Source organism: Lycium barbarum, chromosome 2, assembly GCF_019175385.1.
Source record: "Lycium barbarum isolate Lr01 chromosome 2, ASM1917538v2, whole genome shotgun sequence".
Classification (NCBI taxonomy): domain Eukaryota; kingdom Viridiplantae; phylum Streptophyta; class Magnoliopsida; order Solanales; family Solanaceae; genus Lycium; species Lycium barbarum.
In genome coordinates, this window is record NC_083338.1 from 47,443,461 (window position 1) to 47,468,749 (window position 25,289).

Below are 25,289 nucleotides of genomic sequence, written 5' to 3' on the forward strand. Positions count from 1 at the left end.
AAGAGCTGAAAATTGAGCTCTTTGTGTGTTGATCAAAAAAATATTTCTTCAAGCATTTCAACCCTTTAGAAGGTCCCTAGAAACGTGAAGATAGTCATTTGGAGCAACAAGAACCATTATCATTTCAATTCACAAACTCTAGCCAAGTTGAGAAGTCGGATTGTCAAGGTAAGATCTAACTTTCTTTTACATGTGTTAAGGGTGATGTAGATGTGTGTTGATGTTGGAACATGATAGTAGACATGAAATTATATATGTTGATGTTGAAGTATGGTTGTAACTTGATGAACATGAATTGCATGCATAAGATCATGAATGTTGGTGTTGGAATGTTAATGTGGCCGTAGGGACTGTTTTAGTGGCCATGGTGGACTGATTTTCCTCAGTAATTATGGATAATGCTATCATAGATTGCATGGTAAAAAGAATGAAAAGAATTGGAAGGTTAAAGGTGAAGTTGTGTTAGTATGAATATAAATTGAATCCATGAAATCTTGTGTGAGATGTTGAAGCATGTTGAAACCGTGTAGGGACTGTTTTGTGTGGAAGATAATGAACTGATTTTACTTGATATTTTGATTGTTGTTGTCATGAATTTTATGATGGAAATGAAGGTGTTTAATGGTTGGAGTTGGAACTAAAATCGTTTGTGGGTTGTTGTAAGGATTATAGTGATGACAAGGTAGCTTAGTTGCGTATGAAGTGATGATGTACATGTCGTGTGGTTGCTGGTCGTAACTTACTGAAATTATATGAAAAGAAGACATGAAATAAGGTGTAAGAATCGTATGTAGTTCGCTTAATATGTTCGTAAACGTTTGCAAGAATTCCGAGCATTTTTATGTTGTTGGTAAAGGATTGTTTTGGACGTGTTGTTGTTTTTGTTAAGTTGGAAAAACTAATTATAATTAAGAGTATACATCATGTTGTCATAGTAATTGGGCTGTTATAGAATCATTTTGATGAAGTATTACGACTATAGACTAATGAGAATAAAATAAGAGGTGTCATAACCGCATGTAAACTATTATCGAATGTTGTAAGGTATGGATTGATTTGAAATCGCATACAGGCTGTTTTGACACGTTGTTGTTGTTCTTATTGAGCTTGAAAGATTAATGATAATTAAGATTATGTATTGTGATGTATGTTGAATGGGCTGTTATAAAGTTGTTACATGCAAACGTTAAGGCTACAAACTATTACGAATAACTTGAGAATGTAGCAGCCGTATGTGAATCGCTATTGAATGTTGTGAATGTGGACTGTTTGGAATGTTGTGTGGGCTGTTCGGATTGGTATTGAATGTATAATTATTGATGTGGGATTGGTTGTATGTAGTTGGTTTGGCTACAAGAGAAAACGTCGTCTAAACATCTAGAAAGAAGTTACTAACGTTAGAATACGTTTTGAATCTCCTCGTAGCTTAACCGTAGTTGTTGGCGTCTTAATATAGGTTGAAGTATTATTGGGCAGCGTATACATATTGTGTGACAAATAAGCGCTAAAGGTATGTGAAGCTAAACCTTCTTTCTTTTTGGCATGATCGTTGTGAAATGAATATACGATATATATATATATGATTCCAAAGGAATTCCTATTCCTAGAGCCACTAGGATGGCTAATGATCTTGATTCTCATAACTTACATTTTATATATACATTTTGATATGTACATATGATTTCAAAGTTCCATTTTGATATAATCCACAGGGACATCCGAAAAGTAAATGATATGACTATTATTTGAAATTGCGAACGATGGTTCGTGTTGACTATTCTAAGGAGTCCTTAAAAACGTTTGGAATTGCATATAGTTTCTCACTACTCTGCTCGTGCATACCTCAATATATCTTTCACCGAGTCCCGGGCCGGGTATGTTATCGTGCACAGTTTCACTGCATTGTTCACCGAGTCCCTCACTAGAGGGCCGGGTACGGTATATATATATATATGATGATATGATGATATGACGATATGATGATATAATGATATGATGACATGTCATGGCGGCCAGGAGGGCATATGATGATCTTATTCACCGAGTCCCTCATTAAAGGGCCGGGTACGATATATGAATATGCATACGGTATATGATATTGACAAATATGATTATGTTACAAAGGCAAGTGTTTTGGTATTCTGGATATTGTACACATTTACTGTACTCCATATTTTAGTTATGATCCTTTTACTGTATTTCACTCTTTATATGCTCAGTACATATTCCGTACTGACCCCCTTTCTTCGGGGGGCTGCGTTTCATGCCCGCAGGTCCAAATACGCGCTTTGGTGAACCGCCAGTTTAAGACTTCCCTTCTGCTATCTTGGAGAGTTCCGTTGTTCCGGAGCCCAGACTTTGGTATAGATCCTGTTTGATCTAAATATATGCATATGTTGTTTAAGGGTACGACGGGGCCCTGTCCCGTCATATGTTACGTTACTGTTGATACTCTTAGAGGTCTGTGGACATATGTGTGGGTTGTGTATGGGTTCTGTTCAGCTGTGTCTATATGATGTGCTGTGGTATGATGTTCGTCTATAGTGGCAGCCTTGTCGGCTTGCACATGATATTGATATGTGATGGCAGCCTTGTCGGCTTGCTTTTATATGTATAATTATGCGACAAATCTGAGACCATGGTTTGGTCATTATGAATTCCATATGGTGTCTATTGTGGACTGAACATGTAGCTAACGGGAGTGTATATGGGTGCCCATCTTGGGTACTAGTCACGGCCTACGGGGTTGGGTCGTGAAAAAAGTGGTATCAGAGCAGTTCATCCTCTATGTGTCTACAGACCGTGTCTAGTAGAGTCTTGTTTATCGGTGTGTTGTGCACCACATCTATAAACAGGAAGCTACAGGACATTTAGGATGTCATCTTTCCTTCTTATCCTAGATCGTGCGATAGAGCTATATTAGTAGGATGATCTTTTCTAACAGACTATTACGTTTACAGCTATGCCTCCGAAGAAAACGACAGCTGCCCAGAAGGGCAAATCGATAGCGGAGAATACTAGCCAGACACAGAGAGTTACCAGGGCTCGCGCCCAGTCTATGCCTGAGGTTGGGTTCCAGTCCGCGAGTTCTGCTACATCGTCAGCTCCAGAAGAACCTAGGACAGCGACAGCTCCGGGTCAGGGGGCGGCTCCACCACCAGTTACAGAGGACCCAGCACCTGAGCCTCCAACTCCTCAGCCAGGGGCAGAGGATAGAGCTATGAGGGATGCAGTGCAGTTACTCACCAGACTGGAGGCAGGACAGGCTCGCAGGCAAGGTCTAGGGGTTGATCAGATAGATAGACATGACAGTTTGAGAGCCCGTGACTTTCTAAGCTGCAATTCTCCAGAATTTTTCGGGTCAAAGCCCAAGGATGACCCGCAGGAGTTCGTTCGACAGATGCAGCGTACACTGAAGTTAATTAAGGCTTCTGAGACTGAGTCGGTTGAGTTAGCGTCATATCGACTGCGGGATGTAGCTGTCAACTGGTATGAGTCATGGGAGTTGTCTAGGGGCGCGGATGCTCCTCCAGAAGTATGGGACGAGTTTGTAGAGGCCTTCCTTGGCCATTTTCTGCCTCCAGAGATGCGGCGAGCTAGAGTTGATAGATTCTTGCGCCTGAGGCAGAATGGCAGGAGTGTTCGGGATTATAGTCTCGAGTTCGATTTGTTGGCCAGATATGCTCCTATTATTGTAGCTGATATGACCGATAGAATGCATCGATATGTGATGGGGTTGGATCGTTATTTGGTTGATAGCTGTATGGTAATGGCCTCCCAGCCAGAGATGGATATTGCTCGGTTACAGGCGTATGCACAGGGGATGGAGGATCGACATAGGGGACGTCAGCCTGATAGAGATTATGACAGAGGCCAGCATAAGAGAGCTAGATCGGCTGGCTATCCGGGTGAATTTGAGGCAGGCAGCCTCAGCAGCAGCATAGTAAATATCCTTCTCAACCCGCACGGAGTGCACCTCCGAAATTCTCGGGTAGGATATTTGATAGTACCGGGTATGCAGGAGCTGGTCAGAGCTCCAAGGCTTCGGGTTCGCAGGTGCCCAGAGGTTCGAGTCAGTCGAGGCCACCCTTACCTCGGTGTTCTCGGTGTGGTAGACCCCATTCTGGGGAGTGCCGTATCGCTACTGGTGCTTGTTTTTCTTGTGGCCGTCAAGGCCATATTATGAGAGAGTGTCCCTATGGGGGTAATCCAGGTGGTGCAGCTCAGCCTACTGGGTCAGTTGCTGGTTCATCTTCTTCTGTGGCTATGCGCCCTATGGGGCAGGGTTTCCAGGTACCAGCAGGCCGTGGTAGAGGTCGTGGCGGAGCTTCCAGTTCTAGCGGTCCTTCGAACCGCATATATGCTTTGGCTACTAGACAGGATCAGGAGGCGTCACCTAATGTGGTTACAGGTATGCTATCAATTTTCTCTCGAGATGTGTATGCATTGATAGACCCAGGCTCCACATTATCGTATATTTCCCCACTTGTTGCTAGTAGAATTGGGATAAAACCTGAATCGATAGAACCATTTGAGGTAGCTACACCAGTAGGAGATTCTGTTATAGCAAGACAAGTATATAGAGACTGTTCAGTGAACATATATAGTCGTTGCACCAAGGCAGATTTGATAGAGCTAGATATGACTGAGTTTGATGTTATTATGGGTATGGATTGGTTAGCTTATTGTTATGCTAACGTTGATTGTAGAGGCAAAATAGTCCGATTTCAGTTCCCAGGAGAGCCAATTATAGAGTGGATGGGGAATACAGCATCGCCGAGGGGTAAGTTTATTTCATACCTCAAGGCGAGGAAGATGATCAGGAAGGGTTATATTTATCATCTGGTACGGGTACACGACCTGAAGGCAGAGGCGCCGACTTTTCAGTCAGTGCCGGTAGACCATTGTGTTTTAACCTCTGAACTATAAATTTTGATACCTGACATTGCACCTCTACACCGTTTCAATTGACAACCTCACAAGCTGCGACAACACCCTGTTCACCAAATTTAGATGATCAGGTAAGCCAATTAGTGGAGGATACAACAGCATTCAATATTTAATGAGCTTTTCTTAAAGTTCATCACTGACCACGAATACAACTCCCATCTTAGTGCATTTGTCAATTGTGATGTTGTTGGCTTTTCCTGTTTGACACCAGTATATCAGTAGAAGTGCAACACAAGCCCACCTCGTTATTGTCCAGTTTATGCTACTTCACTAATAGAGAAGAATTAAGTTACCTTTGATCTGTAGAACTGAACCTTTGCACCCGTAGACATATACTGAATACTGATTGCTTTGTATCACAATCATCAATAACTAAGTTCTTTCCTCCCACTTGATTCTCAACCACCCATCTGCCAATAACATGACAGCAAAGTTAGAAATGATCTAGCAAACTGCACATAGAGATAGATTGAAGCCTATTTTTTACTCACTTACGGCCCATCTGAAGCTCCAATTTTGGAGGTCCAGTTTTAGAGACAGAGGGTGAGCTCACACGGGCTTCCTTTTCACCAGCATTAACAATGCCGGATCTGTCGGCACGGTTCTTTGTCTTCATGTCATCTGTTACCTTTCTCAGTCCTAGAAGGAAACATTCAAATAAGGGTAAACTTCTATCTATATTATACATGAGGGTGGGAAGGGAAAATTACCAGAAGTCACTGGCTTTCCCGAATTAATTTCGTCAAAGACAGCAGACATCCCTTACTTGGGACGTGATGATGAAGCCTGAGGAGATTCAGAGATGAAGGTGGACGGTGGTGAAGTGTTACTGTGTTAGGGTCTTAGACTCTTAGGGATTACACTTATTATTGGGGTATTCCGGATTTGGGCTGGACTTGAATATTTTTACAATGGGCCTTTAGCCCTTTACTCCTTTAGGCCCTACAGACGTATAGTATTGGTGATTTAATTTCGGTATTCGGTATTTACCGAATACCGAACGGTATAATTGTAAATACCGAATACCGAAACCGAAATATTAAATTTTATATTTCAGTACCGAATACCGAACCGAATTACCGAATACCGAAATACCGAAATAGCCAGTTCAGTAATTTGGTTTTCGGTATTTTATGCCCAACCCTATTTTTGACCCTTAACCCTTAATAATGATTACTCCTTCCGTCCTAAAATAAATGTCACCTTATCAAAAAATAATTTCCCAAAATAAGTGTCATAATAGGAATTTAAGATAAAAGTTGACTAGTGTTTCCAACTAATAGCTCAATTCTAAAAAAAAAATCTAATAAATAGGGATAATTAAGTGATCCCTACATTGTATTTGCTGCTTCCTTAGTATGCATGATTTTTGCTGAGATGACATTTATTTCTGGACGGAAGGAGTAACCAATTATGTATTTAAAAAATAATTAATCTTGAAATTTGATAATTTCCTAAAGTCTTACATGGAATTTAAATTCTTATAACAATAACTATTTTGCAATTGTAAGAGCCGGTGGTTATTTAAAACTTTACCTAAAACTTCCTAGTATAAGAAAATTTAGAACAAATACCAACAGTAAGCTTGTGAGGAAATGACAAAAATAGTCTCTTATATTTAACAGTAGGTTTAAAAGTAGTTTTTTTAAGTATGCATTTAACAATTTTGGTCCTTTTAAGTTTGTAAATTTAACACTTTCAGTCTCCATATAACACTTTTAATCTCAATCAAATATTTACCACACTCTTTTTATTAGATTTGACGGGAACTGTGGAAAAAAAAAAGAAATTAGCGCAAACTCACATTTAGAGGTACAATTTTTTGTTGTTGCTGCTCTTTTTAATATATTTATAGAGATTGAAGTAGCTTTTTGAAGTTTAATTCCTACTGTTTTTTAATATATATTTTTAGTGCTAGTGCATTGTTTTGTGTTGCATGTTTTAGAATATGATATGACTTTCTTCGTGTTTATAATCAATTTTTTTCACTGTTTTCGTCAAACCTAACCGCTGAGTTGAATACGTATTATACATAAACTAAATAGAAAAGGGCTAACTATACCCCTGTACTATTGAAAAAGGATCAAATATAACCTTCGTTATACTTTGGGTTCAAATATGCCCTCTACTGTTATACTTTGAGTCCAAATATACCCTCCTCCGTTAAAATTGTCCAAGGTGGACATCAGATCTGACGTGACACTGCTCAGTGAGGTGGACACCACGCAGTATGTCACCTCACCAGCCAATTCATTTACCCCTCTCTTCCCCTTCTTCACCCACTACTACTATCTCCTCTCTCTTCACAACCACTGCCACACCACCATCCTCACCTTCACTCTTTCTGATCTTCCTTGTAGGCAATTACCACTCAAATAGATACAAGTTTGCTTCCCTCGGCTTATTCGGTTCCTCAAAATTCATGACGGGCTTATCAAGAAAAATTCCTTTCCTCATTATATCTTCTGTTTCTAGCCATTTCAATTTTCCATTTCAGTTAAGTTATATTGTTCATTTACAAAGATGTTTAATGTCCAAGTAATATTTACATAATAACTGATGGATGAGTTACAGAATTTTGGGCTGCTTCAATAAATTAAACGGTGTATATATGGGTTATTTATTTAAGTTTTTGTTTTTTTGAAAACAAGTTAAACAAATAACTAATAGGAATAAAAACCCCTAAAAGAGGAGAAAAACGATAAACATGATTCCTAATCAGTGGGGGTGCCAATGCATTATGGATATGCTAAATTTAATATTTTGAACATTTTTATAATAAATATTGAAGGAATAAATTATTTCTGAAGGTTAAGGTAGACATGGTAGTGCTAATGGTGGCAGTGGTTGTGAAGGAAAAGGAGATGGTAGTGGTGAGTGAAGAAGGGGAAGAGAGGGGTAAATGAGTTGGCTGATGAGGTGGCATGTCACGTGGTGTTCACCTTGGACAATTTTAACAGAGGAGGGCATATTAGGACTCAGAATATTACTTTAGGGGGCATATTTGAACCCAAAGTACAACGAAGGGTATATTTGACCCCTTTTCAATAGTATAGGGATATATTTGGCCTTTTTCCGTAAACTAAAAGTGTCAAACTCTTAAGTGCATACTTAAGGGGCCATTTTGAACCTACTATAAAACATAGGGGACTATTTTTATCATTTTGTGTTGTCAAACTCAAGCTTTACACGAAGAACATGCTATATTTCTACTGTGTCTGTGTGAGAGAGGGAAACCACAGAGATGAAGAAACCAGGTGGAGCAGAGAAGAAGAAAGTGAAACGATCCCCATCCAATACTACTCCTCCAAGGGTATTTTCGTCATTCTTCAAAATGTCTTTAATTATTATTCTCATTTTATATCTGTAAATTCAATTTGTTCATTTCTTGTATTTTTCCCAAAAGGATCTGTGTTTTTGTATCCTGTTATTTTGATTGTTGAAATTCAGTTTAGCTTTTTATAGTTAATGGGGAAATTCATTTATTTTGCTCTGAATTGTGGTAAAATGTTTTCGTGCCTTATTTTTGAGAAATGAATCTTTGGGTTAAAAGTAGCCAAACATTTGAAAAACGTAGTTTTTGTGTTTCAAAGTGAAAAAGGGTATTTGAGAATTGGAGATGTGTTTGGCCATGAATACAAATTGGAGTTGTTTTTGAATGTTTGTGAGTGATTTGGAGTGAAAAAAGTGAACGCAACTTTTTGGTGCTTTTCAAATTCCGGAATTGTATGGCCAAACATGCAACTACAACAGTGTATTCCCACAAGTGGGGTCTGGGGAGGGTAGGATGTACGCACTTCTTACCCGTACCTTTGTGGGGTAGGGAGGCTGTTTCCGATAGACCCTTGGCTAGAGGAAAAAAAGGATTTGAAGCAAAACATGATTTCCGGAATTCAACTCAGGAAAAAGTAAAAAATATTCATGGACAAACGGCCACTAAATAAGCTTACGATTGAGTTACTACTGGTATGCGTTGAGTTTTTTCTTCAGATAGGCGATTTGTTTTTAAACTATTGTTAAATTGTGGTTAACTATTTAATGATGTTTCTAAATTTGCTAAATTTGTGCCATAAAATTAAAAAAGACTCCAGTTTCATTATGATGCCATCAGTAGAATATTTATAAGTTGGTTGTAACATAGGTTTTCGTTACCTAATATTATAGGTTTAAATCTGAAGAGGTTGCACTTTTTATAATTTCTTGTTGTGGGTTTGTGGATAATCTCAATTGTATCTGTTGATCAACATATTCGCACATTTTTTAAGATGTAAGTTTTCTAGTTCACATATGTGATATGCGTTTCTAGTGATGTTCTGGTATACTCCAGTTTTAAGGGATAGATAAATGAATAGCTTTACTTCTCCATTTTGTGATTGCATTGCTGAACTATACAATTAATGAAGAAACTCTAAACCATGTTGAAACCATTAGAAGAAGAAAGATGAATAAGAAAAGGATTCTTCAGCTGCACTCGTGTCGGATTCTTCAAAAATGCAGCCGCACTCGTGTCGGATTCTTCAGAAATGCTTTGTTTTTGGAGGATCCGACGGACATCTGGCGCCACTTTTGGAGGATCCGAGCAACATAGGAAAATGATACTGTTTTGAAGGAAGAAGCAGAAGGGCTTTTGATTGATCTCATATAAATCCTACAGGAATAGGTTAGGATATTTTTGGGCTCTGTGTTTTACCGTGACATTCCAGTATTTATTTCACTTCACTTGCTTACCGTGACATTCCAGTATTTATTTCACTTCACTTCCTTAGTGCTATCTTACTAACATATTACCTTTCTCAAAAAGAAAAAGAATGGCATTTGTTGAACTTCTCCCCCTTCTTTTTGGGATTTTTACACAGTATATCCGCCTATCAAAATAAGAGCCGGCAATGTATATATTTTGTATATTAATGATAATATACATATTTTATACTACATTATCAGTGTATATTTGGCTAGCGAATGTAATTATTTTAATGTGTTAAATGCCCTTTCTTTTTCTGTTGAACATCTCCCTTCCTTCTTGTGTCACTGATAAAAGCCTCAATAATTATGTTTGGGTACTCTGAATGAAGAAGATTTGCTAAACTAGGATTAGCGGCTGCTGAGAAAAAAAAGTAAATGTTCTGAGGTTGTAAAGCTGTATTGAATCAGGTGAGAAGTTTTCCTTTCTCAAATCAGTTGCTGCTTAGATATTCGTATGGGGCTGACGCGTAGGAAATTAAGGGTATTTTTGTATATGAAGGATGAAGAGTTTGCGTCTGAGGTAACTGTTTGCTGCATGTTCCCCTTTGTTTGGTTTGGTACTTGTTTGTTGAATTAATTAAGATGTTATCAGCTGCCCCCTAACTTTCCGGTTTGTGATTGTGCAGTTTTTGAAATTTTTTGTTAACTATGTCTTTTGGAAATTTCATATCCATTTTTTGTTTACTATTATTTTCAGAAACAAGGTGCGAACAAGGACGTCTTCCAGCTGTTTGCCGAGAAAGTAAGGGATCATAAGGGCTTGGTGTCTCGTTGGGCTGTCCTGCAGGAAACACGGGTAGAGTATTTCAGGGGAAAAGATTTCGTCGCTTTTGTGAGAAATCATTCAGAACTTAAAGACATACTAGAGTCAGATAGAGGTTTGGAACCTGAAGATATTGCCAACACGCTGCTTAAAAAGAATCTTTTAGTCTGCTGTGATCGTGTGGTGAAAACTGTTCGGCCTGGGAAGAAAAAGTTATCGTCTTGGCCAGCACATTTAGAGATATACCATGTGAGTATCTTCTCGGTACAGTCAACTATTAGGGATGTTAAAAAGTTCCTGACTTACTGTTAATTTAATCTCTACTAGTCTCTGATTCTGCTCACGAATGTATTTGTGGTTCAATCGTACTCATGACCAGTGGGTATGTCATAGATATGGATGCTTTATACACTTCAAAATATGGTGAAATCTTCCTAAATATTGTACATGCTATGTGGGCTCATACCCATATCTGATATTTACATTACACCTGAGACCTTAATACATAATTTGGTTTTTCCATGGATTAAATCCTTACCTGGGGATGATGGGCCCGCCCCTCTACCCTTCTCCACTTAAATACCAGAGTTAGTTTGCTTGGTGCAGGGCTCGAACCTGTGACCTAAGACAAGACCCTCAACCTTTGCCAATTGAACTAACCCCTGGGGGCAATTATTGAGCTAACTCTTGTGCTAGAAGAATCACACGTATCTAGTTTTTGAAATATTGATATGCATTTTCAGATTGCAAAAGAAAATATTGATGCATTTTTTAAAAAAGTCTTTGTTTCGATCCATATTCATAGAAGCTAAATTTCAATTTGATTGGCTGGTCCAACCGATATACCTGGTCTAGAACCCTAAACTCAGATATGATCCATGTATCATTGGTCCTTTTTTCCACCTGAGATGGTAACAAATTTCATTAATATTAAAGAGAAGTTCTTAGCACAAAGATAGTGCTACGAGAAACAAACCATAGTTACAAGACTTCCAGACGAAAAAAAACAAAACCACGTCTTGTGTCAGTTACAGGGATCCAATGAGATCAACTAAGGATTTTACATCTTGTACTAAAGCTTCTTTAAACAAAAATTGAAACAAACATATACAATTCATTGATCTTCTGTTCAGAATTGCTGAATCTTAAAAACATGTGGAGTTCCTTTCCCTCCAAACTGTCTACCATATGCAGGCTGGAATGAGACTCCACCACTTCATCTAACTTGCCCAGTAGCTAAGTTGTCCCAGCAACCCAACAACTCCTCAGTATCTCTATGCATTGCACAGCTCAGGCCATTCATAATCATGAACAACTGCCACAGACATGTAGGAAAAGGTGACTGTTTGTTTCATTATCTATCCCACATAAAAAACATTTGGAGCACAGTACCATTCCTCTCTTCATCGAATTCTCATGTGTCAGGACAACCTGTTTGACCACTAGCCAACGAAACACTGCTACTTTGAAGCGAACCTTCAGCCTCCAGATATGCTTCCACAACCAATACCCTTGGTGCTTAACTGCTCTGTTTAAGACCCCATATGCAGATTTTACAGTGAACACTCCTCTAATGTTGCTATCGATGCCAGTTTGTCCACTTGCTCAACTAGTCCTTTGTAATTAGCCAAAAGTTTGTGGAACCCAGCCACTCTAATCACCTCCCAATCATTTAGTAATCTTTTAAAACTGAAATTCCAGCCCTGCTGACTCCCAAGTTTTAGCAAGAGTAGCATCTGGCTGCTGTCCAAGTCAGGGCATAGTTTCCTATCCAGTCATAAACCATTCCCCACCTTGGTACTGATGTTGCTAACAAAGGTTTGCCTGAGATATCTAATAGAACTCCGTACACTCACTCGATAAGAGCTAGCCATTGAATATGAACACTTCCCTCAACCTCATATTTTTCACCTATCACTTTGCTCCACGAAGCTTGTTTATCCATTGGAAGTCTCCTGAGCCATTCCATTAGCAAGCTCTTGTTATGCTCCCCAGGCCCCCCTCCCTCCTGCTAATTATAAGAGTTTTCTGTTTAACTAATATTAAACCCATTTCTCCTTATCCAATTGCCATATGAAGTTCCTCCTCAAGGCATTGATCTTCTTCTCGACATCACTGGTAGAGGGAAAATTGACACCACGTAGGTGGGAAGAGAGTCTAACACACTGTTGACCAGTATAACCCTCCCTTCTAGTGACAGATTATCATCTGGATAGCTTCTTTTCACACCTTTCTAGAGCATCATCTCATATCTGCTGAGAATTGCTCTTTGCTCCCAGCCAAGTATGTGGTTGGTAAAGGCCCACCTTACAGCCTAGAGAGCTAGCTAGTCTTTGACTATCCGTGCTTCACATAGATTCTGATGTATGAGATGTGTCTTACACAGGACAATCAAAATAAGAGATGATTCAAGCTAAGCAATACATGTACCTCTGTTGGTCAGTATGTGAAGGTGCCATATGCCCATACACCAATTGTTTTTGCGTTCCAATGTAACAAAGGAAGTTTAGGACATGTTCCTGAACCTTTTTGCTTGCCACATCTAATGATATAAAGGAAGTCTTCAGCATCTGGACTCTTTGGGAAGTTCAGAAGGACAAGAGGAAGCGGTGGCAGACTGGCAGTTCATCCCCAAAGAATAGAAGATGCTTCGAAGGAGAAGCACCTTCAATCCCCGTTTTGAAAGATAGATGTCTTTTGAATCTTCGCAGTTGGGAAAAGTATTTTTTTTGATGTAAATGATGTGAACCACTGTCTGAATTTTGTTGACTCCATCACTTTTACATACAAGTCAGTATAGTTTGCATCCTTTGGATGTGTATCAATGGAAGCCTTTATCAGAGAAAGCTAAATGTTAAAATTACTTTCACCTTGTCTTGTAATTCTCTTGATTTTTCTACAATTTATATACAGCTTTAATTTTGTTCTTCCATTCTGAAATTATTTTTTAGTTTAGTATAAAATAAAAATCTGTACGGCTTACACGTCACCCACACCCCTGCTTTTTTAAGCATTTCTTTGAACAAACCAAATCATTGCAATCAGAAGGAACTGAGGACATTCTTCGCTCTATTCGTTTACCTGTTTTTTCCCTCTCTAGATATTACTGAGATCTTCTCCACACAGAAGAAAAAACAATAATAAACACTTGAATAGTGAAGTGCCACTTTGCTGAGGGCCTCCAGCATTTGCTGACAAACTACCCCATAAATTTATCTTCATTCGTGATCCATGATTTTCATGTTACGGTTGTTCAATTGTTCTGAGCTTTTAATAGAAGCTGGTTTGTTAATTACCTAAGTTGCTCGGACTGTCCAAAAATGTTGCCGGACCCGTGTCGGATCCTCCAAATATACACTACATTTGGAGGATCCGACGCACTCCGTCGATATTTTTGAAGAGTCTGAGTAACGTAGTTAATTACTGTATTAACTTCTTCTTTCTGATACCAGAAGTAGAAAAGAGAAGTAATGCTTTCCACCTAAGAAGCTAGACATCTGAAAATGGTGTTTTGGAGTAAACTACTTTAGAAAGTTCCTATTTCTTTTCTCGAAAAAATCTTTTAAGAGTTTCATGGCTTCTATAACAATTTTCCACATTTTGACTTAATTTTAGTTTTTTCGGTAACCTGGAGTATCTCTTTTTCAATAGTCAAACTTACAACCTTTTGATGTTAAGTTTCTTCAATTGATGTCTGCAGGATCAAGTATTTTCTGAAAATGACGCCTTTTTTGCATGGGCATTTGTGAAAAGAAGACCCCTCTGGCAAACACTTCTCTCATTCTTCTGGCCGGTGTTAACACTAGCGATCTGCTTGTTTCCTGTTTATCCCCATTGGGCCAAATTGCTTATACTATATACATGTGCTGGTCTCCTCCTCCTTATACTTTGTCTGCTATTCAGTAAGTATTTGTTTGCTTGTTACCCTTTTGTTACCCTTTTTTCTCATGCTTCTTTGTTATTCAACTTTCTTTTATGTGTACAGTTATATGATGCACTGTGATGTGGCCACTCTAAAAATTGAAAGCATAACAGGTTATGGCAAAAGTATTGTGACATATGGGGGATTCGTCTTATAATTTAGCAAGTTGATAAGCTTCTTCAATCATCAAGTACGCTGTTGGCTTCCCACACTTATCATGACAGCATCACGATTTTGAACGCATATTAGCTCTTTTATATATCACAGAAACACCAAATATTTATATGTTTGATTACTAAAGCAACATTGTCTTAGCTTGCATTAGATTAGACATTAGAGACTTTAGGTACAGTCTACAATTCATATATATGAAAGAAGTGAAAAAAGGGAACTGCAAGTTATTACTCCACACATGTTTCTCATTTGGAAAACGCCTACTCTTTTCGTTTTTTTTTTTCTTTTCTTTTTTAAAGCTTAAAGTAATTATATTCAACACAGTATATCTACTACTATGAGGTCAGGCCACGGTGCTAGTGGAAGGGCACCTGTGAACTGCAAAGTTTTGACTAGCTAGAAAGACCTGATTATTTTAATGTGTATCATGGGAACTTGGCCTAATGGTTAATGAAGTGGTGCAAACCTTAGAGACCAGGGTTTGAATCTCAGGAGAGACAAAAAACACTATGTGATCTCTTCCCTCTGCCTAAGCCTTGGTGGGCTGAGTACCCAGTGCCTGTGCTGGTAGCAGGTACCCGGTAGAAGAGTCGAGGTACTCTCAAGCTAACCCAGATGCCACCATCTTAAAAAAAAAGAATGCGTATTATGGGAACATAACTAAGATATTTCTGATACTTCTTCTTTATAACGAGGATGTTGTAATACTTTCTGTGTTGTTTAAGGTGAGAAATATTCTATTTATGGCTTCAACATGGATTAAATAGTTGACTTTGGATACTGTTTTACCTTTTTTACATACTATTTAGATGCTATCTTAATTCTATCATAATGTTGTGTGTCTTGGATTCACAGTTCTGTGATTTTAAATCCTGCAAAATTGACAAATATGTGTTTTCCAAATTTTCAATAACTAGGATTTTTGGTGCCTCCTGCACACTTTTTTGTTAATTCAGAATACTCTACAAAAGCTTCTTTTCGCTTTGTGTATTGCAGCTCTGTTGTGGAAAGTATCATAGTCTGTTATCCTTCACTTGAATTCTCCAATCCCTAATTGGCACTTCATTTATCTTATTATATGTTGTTATTACTGCCTATTATTATTGTTGGCTTGGTACCTTCTCTTGAGCCGAGGGTCTATCGGAAACAGCCTCCCTACCTCCCCAAGGTAGGGGTAAGGTCTGCGTACACTCTACCCTCCCCAGACCCCACCTGATGGGATTATACTGGTTATGTTGTTGTTGTGCTGGAAGTGGTGTCTACTATTTCCTTTATTTATGCATAATTTTTCTGTTGTAAGATGGTTACTCTGGGTTGTTCAAATCATGCTCATCAAGCTTGTCATGTGTATATTTTAGAGTCTGCTAGTAGAAGCAAATCATCATTACAAAACACATTTTTTGTGCTTGCAGTAAGAGTTTTGATCTTTGGCACTATTTGGGTAATATTTGGGAAGCGTGTGTGGTTTTTCCCCAACATTCTTGCCGAGGAAGCAACACTGCAAGATTTGTTCCAGGTTTGGCCTCAGAAGGATGAAGGCGAGCGACCTAAGTGGACAGCAAGGCTTTTCTATGCGATAGTAGCTGTGGTTGTTATTTTGGTCCTGAGGCATCATGGTCCTGACGAGGCTGCAAGAGCCAGGTTTGCTTGCTTGCACTTTAATCACTTAAGCCTGGGAGTTCACTTGAAGAAATAGAACGAATACCAATTTGTATATATTGAGGTTTCATGAAACCAAATACCTTCAAAAAGTTTAACTTCAGTAGCAAATATTCTGCAATTTAGTGTCATATTTGAGAATCAGCCTAAAAAACCCGAGAGCCAGCAATTAGGTGGCGTGGGGGAGGCTTCTGATGCGAATATGTTTTCATTCTGCTATATAGAATTCTCTCTCTGACATTTCTTGCCACAGAGCCTATATCTATTATGTGCATCGCTCTGAAAATGATATCCTTTATTATCCACTCTTGCAGGTATCAGAAGCGAGTTTCCAACATTATCGATGATGTGCTCGAGTGGTCTCCTAGAATGGCTCTGTCAGGGATGATGGAAACCATGGTCAATGTCACCGACTCTAACGATAATGCAGCTGATGATACCAAAGCTGACAGTGAAAGAGTTGCTTTCCCAGATGACTTAGATGAAGAAACCATTCCCAAAGAAGAGATTGAGGATGTTACTGGAAATGTAGAAGATAGTGATCATCATCAACGTGACTTGTAATTTATATAAATGTTGAACCATATGCTTTCAAGATTTTGTTTTTTTGTATCAACTTTTAATTCTCTTTTATCGTAAAGTATTTTGCAGAACTCTATTATGGGCAACATAACAGCAACTACAGAATTTGAGAACCAAGAAGGGTGAGTTCCCTACGTAGTATTTTGGAGCTTTGTTTCAAGACTTCAAATCTACGTTTGACAGAAAGAAATTCAGAGTTTATGACAAGTTAAAATTGCCCTTTTATTTTTCATTTATTTATAATAGTGGTGTCGTATCCGGCTAGTGCGGATCTCAACTATTTCACGAGTATTTGCTACCTCCCATCAGTATAGATATAGGTAACTACGCCTATCAAGGCTTATGCTGTGGTTCTTACTTGTGCTGGAATTTGAACCGTGGTCTTCAACACTTGTATTTTCGTTTTATTTTTTTCACTAACATTTTTCCTTCTTCCTTTCAGATTTTTACAGAAATTATTCGGTTCACTCTTTCAATTGTTCAGAACAATGAAATTTGATTTGTTTGACTTCTTATTTGGCTGATGGTTTTTATAAGAGACGAGTAGGGAGTATGATAAGAGGGCTAGAAGTAGGGGTTTACATAGGCCGATTTGATTCGTTTTTTTTATCGAGAAAATAACCAATATATACGGCCCACGTATCTAGATAATGTATATGTTCTGTATAGTTATTTATAAACATCACATATACTTGGTATATATAATGTATAAGCTTTGTATAATCATGTATAAACACAAACAAGCTCAAATTGCAGCGTATACATAATATATCTGTTTTGTATATCCATACATAAGTTGCTCAATTTTTTTTTAATATTTTGATTCACCGCTCCATCTTCCACCATCTCTGTTACTGCTCTTACCGTCGCTTCCACCTGAATCCTTCAATTAAAGTTGGTAAGCTTTTACCCCTAGTTTCAATTGTTTTTAGTTGAGGGTTTTGATTATTCGATTAAGTTTCTGAACTAGGATTTTAATTCTTCTCTATAGTATCTCCATAGTCCAATCCAATACCCACAAACTCACACGCAGCAGAGCAGTCATCCATGGAATTTGCTCACCAAATAGGAAATTACAATGTAGTCAAGAAGAAGCAAAAGCTGGAAATTTGAATCCTACAAAGTGAGCACTTGAATGAGTAGAGAGAAGAGAGACTTGCAAACTAAATAGGCGAAGGGTTATTTGGGATAAGAAGTGGATACTTGGGCCAAAATTGACAAACTAGAAAGGACACTTAGCTTAATTCTCCCATTTTTATTTACCTTGCTAACAACGTGATATAAAAGAATAGAATTATTGCCAATTTGTGTGTTTTTAAATTACCTTACTAATAATGTGATATAAAAAGAAATACTTAGAATTATTGCGTATATCAACCATCACAAAATTTCATGTCAGCACTATTTTGTGTCATACATGTCATAATTGGCTAGGTAATAAAAATTGAGAAACATACCTGAAGCATATTACAATTAAAATTACACTTCTAAAAATATCCGGATAAATAATAAACATCACAATTTATTTAGAAGAGAACCACTCTCACACTTTAGTCACATGACTTGCACCTAACATTTAAAAGCTTCCCTATTTTTTTTTTTTTAAGTTAACCCAAAATTACTAAATTTGCTAGTAAATTTGTGCTTCCTTTTCATGAGCGAATTTTTTTTTGCTATGTTGTTTTGATTGTTCTATCGAGTAATATAGTCTATGTTGTTTTTTATTCTTACATTTTTGTTCTCACGTGCTTTAAGGTGAAAAATGACATACCCTTATCAGTTACTCCTATTTACAAGATATCCTTTTAAACTAGTAAATTTACCCGCTTTTCGTGCGATTATGAAAAAAATTACTTATGAAATAAATTTTTGATAAAATTAATATATATAAAAGTAACTTTTCATGTATATGCATATAGAAATGAATTCTATCATATATACCCACTTTTTAAGTTAGCTCCAGCACTTGACATTTGACATTTAAGCAATTTTCACACTAAGATGAAATAGCTCCTAAAAAGAATTTCTCTCAGGGTGTTCACTCAAACTCAAAAATCATTTAACTAACCGGGTATTCACTTCTACTAGTCTCGCCTACAACAAATTCAATAGCAGTGGATCTTGTTAAGACCGCGTCTTCCTTCAACAGCGGGGATAAGAGAAGAGCGGGCAATAAAAAAGTCTATGATTCTCATCTCGAAAATAGAGTTTAAAGCTACGACACCTCCTATAACTACACCACCAAGACCGGGTAACAGAACAGCGGCCAGAGCAGCAGATTCCATAGCCGCGGTTCTTCCTCCATCAAAAGGCTTTGAGCCTACTACGTAGCTAGGCTACGAGATTGATTCTCTAATGATAGAAAGAGAGAGGATAGAGGATCACGCTTACAAGCAGCCTTTTCCATCGTCTTTCGCTGACCCTGGTTCTATCAAACCAGCTTCCTCAATCCTGGTGTGAACTTCTGGAATAAAAACAATCCTACGCTTAAAAAACATATGATTATTACTTTTTCATAACCAAATGCTATTTAGATAACAGTTTCATATCTTTGAGTAGAAGAACTCAAATTATTGGTAACTCAACATTTAAAATGCATGAGTAACATTGTATTACTGCAAATAGTGAAAGAGGTTCGCAAAACACAATGTTTGTGCAGGTTTGATTCTAAAGCAGGTTAGTAGTTCTTCAAATGGAGTTTGCCATTATCTGTTTCCTCAAATCTATTGCAACCTCGCACGGTTCCTCATCTTGTGAGTATGTGCAATAAAGCAAGGTAAAGAAGAATCATAAAATAGAGCAACAATAATACTTACTATCCTTAAAACATTTGCTAACTTCACTATCATAAAATAGTACTTTTGCTATATATAAGATTTACATACTTGTGTTTACCCCAGATTCGGGAAACTAATTGAATTATAAGTGGGTATAGGATATGTGTTCGGATCTCAATATTGTAGGGAAATGAAACGTATGAAGGTTCTTTTTCAAAACAGTTAATGATCGGCTATTTGCTAAGGATACGAATATCAGCTAGTAAATCATGCAATGCTTGATTGGAGAAATATGAAGTAGATGGAAACAAGTGATACAAATCGGATATGATATTTCAAGTGTGTTTGTATATATGCTTTGATGTTACAAGTGTTCTCGAAAATGAATAAGCCAACCCCTTCAAAGGAAGGGGATGAACTCTATTTATAGTGTTGCCTCCATGGGCCTCATACCATACAAATTGTTAAAATAATAAAAATAAGGACAACTCTGTACGGATTTGGTGGGATTAGGTTGGCCGTACGGTCTGACACACGCATGGTTGGTGGTTGACCATGGCAGAACGCTACTGACGTGTGGCCGTGTGCAACGGCAGTACCGGACCAACGGCACAGATACTCGGGGTAACGGCCTCGAGTAACTCGGTGATGAAAGAATCGGACCAAATGGTCATTCTGATCAGCTCCGGACAGGCGCTCCTCCAGCTCAGAATGAAAGTCTTCGTGCACGTTCTTGTTCCCTTCTCCATCCGGTTTCTCGCTCGACCGGCTTGACTAATATCTGATTTTTACCGTATACAGATAGCCCCCACACTTTCCGGACCAATCGATCTATCGAAGTAACGGGAAGTGGATGAATCCTGAAATCGGTGACTCTATTGGCTCGTTGTTATCTTCTTGTTTTGGCGGGAACGGTTGCGTCACGTCCCTCCTCTATCGGCCACGTGTCTTCTCCCGAATGGCCGGCTCTGACAACCACCGCACGCACGTCGCTTCGAGTCGTTTCTCATTAATTACGGGGACACGTGGCATCCCCCGGTTGGCTGGGGAATTGCAACCGTCACCGTCCCATGCCTATATAAGGCTCTTTTCCCCTTCATTCCTACACTTTCACGATCTGTTTCTTCTCCCTTTTTCACCCTTCACTGCATTTAGTTGTCTTCTACAACCAATCTGTTGCTAGTTTACTGCATACTCTACGCGAAAAGGGGGCAACTTTGTCACCATTTCTGCTAACCGTCCTCGTTTGAGTGTTGCTTTGCACTTTGTCATTTCTCGAATCACCAGTTCCCTAAATCTTTTGAACTTTCTTCTGAACCCTCTTCCGTTCATATCTTCCAAAATTTCTGAATCCACTTCTCATAATGTTCCCCCGGTCTCATCCCCAGGAACCGAGGCTGCATCCCCAGTTAGATCGAAGAGCACCTTCGAAACCACGGCCTCGAATATTATACCGGCCAGACCCACTTTCAACAAAGATCTTGAGGTCGAAAAGCCTTCTTCGGTGTCGGACAGGGGATTCGATGTGAGGCGATACCCCTCGTCTATTACTGAGGAGAGGCTCGACGTAGTCCGGGCTGATTGCGGGTGGGACGTCTGCCCGGTACTGGTTTTTGCTCCCGGACCAGACAAATCGATCACGACCACCGGGAAGGTTTCCTGTACGTGTATACGTACACTTTCACTCTCAAGCTCGACCCCCCGGTTGACCTGATCATCCTGGACATGTGCCGGACCTACGGCGTGACCCTAGCACAGATCGGTCCAATCGTTTGGAGGGTCGTAGCATGTCTTCGGTTGTTGGCCAACAACGCCGAGAAGGAGTTTACGCTGGCCCATCTGATACGTTTATACTCCCCAAGGATTTTCCGGGGTGGCGTAGTAAAACTTGCCAAGCGCAGCCGGAATCCATTTTTCTCAAAAATGGATGAAGACAGAGACCGGGGTTGGTTGGAGCGATTTGTTCGGGTGAAGACCGAAGACATCATTCCAGCCGATTATACGCCTTTCCCGGAGGAGTGGAATAACAAGCGTAAGTCCGAAACCTTGTGTAATTGCTTTAGAATGCTTTGTCAAATTTTGATTCTGCTTTCTCATTGTTCCTTCCTTGCTTTTATAAGCCAATGGGTACGTTCCCCCGGTCATTCGCAATCTGTGCGAATGGGTCACAGCACTCCTCTGCCAGCATCCTCATGACAACCGGACCTGGGCCCACCTGTCACGTGGTCGATGGGTCGCCCAGAATCACGGTAGCCCCCTGACTCCTACTCGTGTTTACTTTATCCTTTACTGTTCGTTTTCATCGTTTGACCTTCGCTAATATCCTCGCTTTTAAGGTTTGCCTAAGGGCTCGGTAGCCCCCAGATAGGAGTCGACAGCTGAACCCATGACGTCGGCATCCGAGTTTGATACAGCGGGTGAAACTCATGCCCTCGCTGCCGCCACTGCCGCCAAAAGAAAAAGGCCCTCGGACAAAGGGCAACAGTCGAAGAAGAAGAGGGCGAGGAGCGTTACTCGGACCTTACGGGACGAATCAGAGCCCGATATTATAATTCGGAGAGTCGATGCCGAACCTTCCGTGGCTCCGATCCCGAAGGAGGCCGTTGCCGTTTCACCCCTTCCTTCCGCTGCTGGGGGGCTTCTAGTCCCGGTCTCACGAACAGGTGCGGAAGAAATTCTTTCCCCGGCTCCTCTAAGGTCGATTAACTTTGTCGACATTTCAGGTGAAACTTCTTCTGAAGAAGCTCCCCTGCAAAGGACAAGGAGGTCCGGGGAGGTGGCCGCTGCTGAGGTCTGTCAAAAGAATGGGCCAGTCCCTGAGATCGAAGTCCCCGCTGACGTCGATCTGGCGCCCGAGTGCAAGCCTGTCGTAACTACGGCACCCCCGTGCTTTCCCAAAGATATTGAGGCTGCTACAAGTTCATCTGCCCCGGTACCACGGCCTGATGACTTTGACGATATGTTCTCGGGCACCCCTCCCGCTACCGGGGAAGCTGCGGGATTCGGACATCCTACGATCCCTCGGGCCACGAGGTCTGCCAACCGGACCTCCGAATCTGGGACCATGGATGGCTTGGTGCGCATATTTCCGGCCCCAAGCATGGAGCCGAGGAGAACAAGATCGGCGGTGGTTACTGTCCCCAAGGACTGCAGCTTTCTTTCCCGTCCGGTGGGTGTGGCCAGTTATCTGAGGCCTCTTGTCTCGGACTCGGATAAGCGGAAGATGACCGGGGTCACTTGGCAGTGCCTTATCAACGAGAGTATGCACGCGGCCAACCGGGTAAGATTCTTGGTCGTCTTTGTATAACTTTGCTGGTAACCTTAAATTTGCCTTGTTCAATTTTGCCGACAGCTTTGAACTTACTTCATTTTGCAGAGTGTGGTGCTTGATAACGAAGCCTTCATCCGTGCCCAACAAGAGATGGACGATCTTAAGGGCCAATTGGACGCCCAGGGCCGAGAAACGGAGAAGTATGTGCATCTTCTTCGGGAGAAGGAGGAGGAGTTGAGTCGAGCAGTTGCTCTTTCCCATCTTCAGCCCGAGCTTGACGCAGCAAAGGCCGAGAACCATCAGCTGAGGAGTGAACTGGTCTCCATGACCGAATACAACCGGAGCCTCGAAGTTGAGAAGATCGGCCTCAACCGGGATAACGCTCAAATTTCCTCGAAGCTGGATGAGCTTGAGGCCGCTTTTTCCCAACTCCAGGAGGAGCTAGATGCGGTGAAGTAGGATGCTTCCAGCTTGGCCGAGAGGAACCGGATTCTTGAATATGAGAGTGCCCGGTATCAGGAGCGTGCCAGGGTGTTCGAAGAGAAAGCAGAGAGCAGATCTCGGATGTGCAATGACCTGAAGAACGAACTCAGGGAAACGGCCGCTGCAAATGACACCTTCCATGCCGACCTTCAGTCGGCCATTCAAATGCAGAATGTTCTTGGGGAGGCTTGGGACGTTCTCGAGGCGAAGCTGGCCCAGGCCGAGGCCGAATTGGATGAAGCTCTGAAAAGCGTGGGGGCCGCCGAGGCTCAGGTTACTATTGTTGCTCAGTACGAGAAATGGAAATCTCGGAGGATCACTCTTGAGCAAGCCGAGCATGGCTTTTCTGATCTTCCGACCCTTATTGCTGAGGCCAAGAGGATCGAGGGAGAGGCTAAGGATGCCCTCGGTTCTGACTCCGATGATTCCGAGCGGACGGTGTCCGAGCATTCCGGCTCCAGCCATTCCGGGTAGTTTAGGGCCTGTATTTGGCTTTTATCTCTTCATTTTTGTCTTTGAAGGACTTTTGTTTTTGATGTAAAAATATCCTTTGTATAAATGAAAAGTGCATCTTTCTTGTTTCTTCGTTTGAATGTTTGCTATTATTTTTGCCATGATCGTTGGTCCGTTTTAGGACAAGTCGACTCATAGTCGTTAACTCACCGTGCCCGTAGGACTCATCCGATGCTTCATAAGTTCAGGCGTCTCCGAATTACGATAGGAATTTTCTTTAGGGTCGGTATTTTTTCAGCCTTGGCTAAATTTTTGACGTAGCAGTCCCCGTTTGGGGGAGTTCATAAAATTTTGGCTTGGGTCATTGTGACCTTGTTGCCTTTGTCGAATTTCGGGCACAGTCCTCGGTATAGAGTATGTGAATGAGGCAGTGCCGGAATACGGCGGTTACCCTCGGGGCAACGTCCTTTTAACAGAAAGACACCCGAGATTTTGTTATCCAAACTTTTGATAATTTTGTGTTTGCAAAATGTTTGTACATATGAGCATTTTAATTCCTTCTACCTTTGCCGTAGCAAATATACAATGGGACACGATTCATTATGATCGTTTGGTCCTTACATCGAAGGCTATGGCCGGTGGCCGGGCCTTAGTTTTGCCGTAGCAAATGCTAAATGGGACATGATTCATTATGATCGTTTGGTCCTTACATCGAAGGCTATGGCCGGTGGCCGGGACTTAGTTTTGTCGTAGCAAGTATTGAGTTTCTCCGTCTACTCTGACCGGGGTCATCTTCGATGCGGGCATAGTACTCCCCTAGCACTTATCCGAGCTTCGAGGTCGGGTGAGTGCTATTAAGTCCCCAATCGGAGGATGTGACCTCGGATTTCCGAGCGCTGGTTTTTTTTATCTTTGTCGAGTAACACGTTGTACTTGTTGCCTCATTAAAAACCTTGTCGGAAAACCCATTTTGGGACAAAACCGTACTAAGGAAAAGAGTGCAACACGTGTTTTCAGGCCTAAATTCTAATTATATCCCGTTTTTGACTCCCTGCAAAAGAGAAAGGTTAATAAGAGAATACGGGGAGGCCATAACTTAGCAGTAGTATCTTTTGAGATGAGCCACATTCCAATTGTTACGCAGGCGTTGCCCGTCCATGGATTCCAACTGGTACGATCCTTTTCCCGTTATACCGGTTACCTTGTACGGGCCTTCCAAGTTCGGACCCAACTTTCCCTCGTTGGGGTTCTTGGTGTGCAAGGTAACCTTTCGAAGCACCAAGTCTCCGACTTGGAAATGTCGAAAGTTGGATCTTCGATTGTAGTATCTTTCCATTCTTTGTTTTTGAGCCGCTATGCGGACCAACGCGTTTTCGCGTAGTTCATCTATGAGGTCGAGCTTCACGGCCATGACCTCCTCGTTTGATTCCTCGGTGGTATACCTGAACCGGAGGGTCGGTTCGCCAACCTCCATGGGGATAAGGGCTTTACCCCGTAAACCAATGAGAATGG

The 25,289-nt window shown here is 40.6% G+C and overlaps 2 protein-coding genes across 3 annotated transcripts; one reads left to right on the forward strand and one right to left on the reverse strand.

The window, feature by feature from the left end:
• Positions 1–5,208: 5,208 nt before the first annotated feature.
• Positions 5,209–5,774, reverse strand: LOC132620192 (cyclase-associated protein 1-like). The gene is made up of 3 exons (XM_060334887.1): positions 5,661–5,774; positions 5,442–5,589; positions 5,209–5,360 (listed from the first exon to the last, which is right to left on the reverse strand). The coding sequence occupies exons 1-3, from the start codon at positions 5,707–5,709 to the stop codon at positions 5,240–5,242; spliced, it is 318 nt and encodes a 105-aa protein (XP_060190870.1). The 5' UTR covers positions 5,710–5,774; the 3' UTR covers positions 5,209–5,239.
• Positions 5,775–8,104: 2,330 nt separating this feature from the next.
• LOC132626465 (uncharacterized) lies at positions 8,105–16,869 on the forward strand. 2 transcript variants are annotated; one of them, XM_060341345.1, is made up of 6 exons: positions 8,148–8,263; positions 10,102–10,213; positions 10,391–10,705; positions 14,157–14,358; positions 15,965–16,193; positions 16,526–16,869. In XM_060341345.1, the coding sequence occupies exons 2-6, from the start codon at positions 10,148–10,150 to the stop codon at positions 16,773–16,775; spliced, it is 1,062 nt and encodes a 353-aa protein (XP_060197328.1). In that variant the 5' UTR covers positions 8,148–8,263; positions 10,102–10,147; the 3' UTR covers positions 16,776–16,869. The 2 variants fall into 2 exon arrangements, with proteins under 2 accessions (XP_060197327.1, XP_060197328.1); XM_060341344.1 differs by lacking the exon at positions 10,102–10,213 and having other exon boundaries at positions 8,105–8,263.
• The last annotated feature ends 8,420 nt before the right edge of the window (positions 16,870–25,289 follow it).

Bases quoted from the DNA above. Each gene is read 5' to 3' on its own strand.
- LOC132620192 (XM_060334887.1), bottom strand. From the start codon at position 5,709: ATGTCTGCTGTCTTTGACGAAATTAATTCGGGAAAGCCAGTGACTTCT. The intron at 5,590-5,660 runs GTAATTTTCCCT...GTTTCCTTCTAG, and splicing joins GGGAAAGCCAGTGACTTCTG to GACTGAGAAAGGTAACAGAT. The intron at 5,361-5,441 runs GTGAGTAAAAAA...TGTTATTGGCAG, and splicing joins GAGCTTCAGATGGGCCGTAA to ATGGGTGGTTGAGAATCAAG.
- LOC132626465 (XM_060341344.1), top strand. From the start codon at position 8,195: ATGAAGAAACCAGGTGGAGCAGAGAAGAAGAAAGTGAAACGATCCCCA. The intron at 10,706-14,156 runs GTGAGTATCTTC...TGATGTCTGCAG, and splicing joins CACATTTAGAGATATACCAT to GATCAAGTATTTTCTGAAAA. The intron at 16,194-16,525 runs GTTTGCTTGCTT...CCACTCTTGCAG, and splicing joins GACGAGGCTGCAAGAGCCAG to GTATCAGAAGCGAGTTTCCA.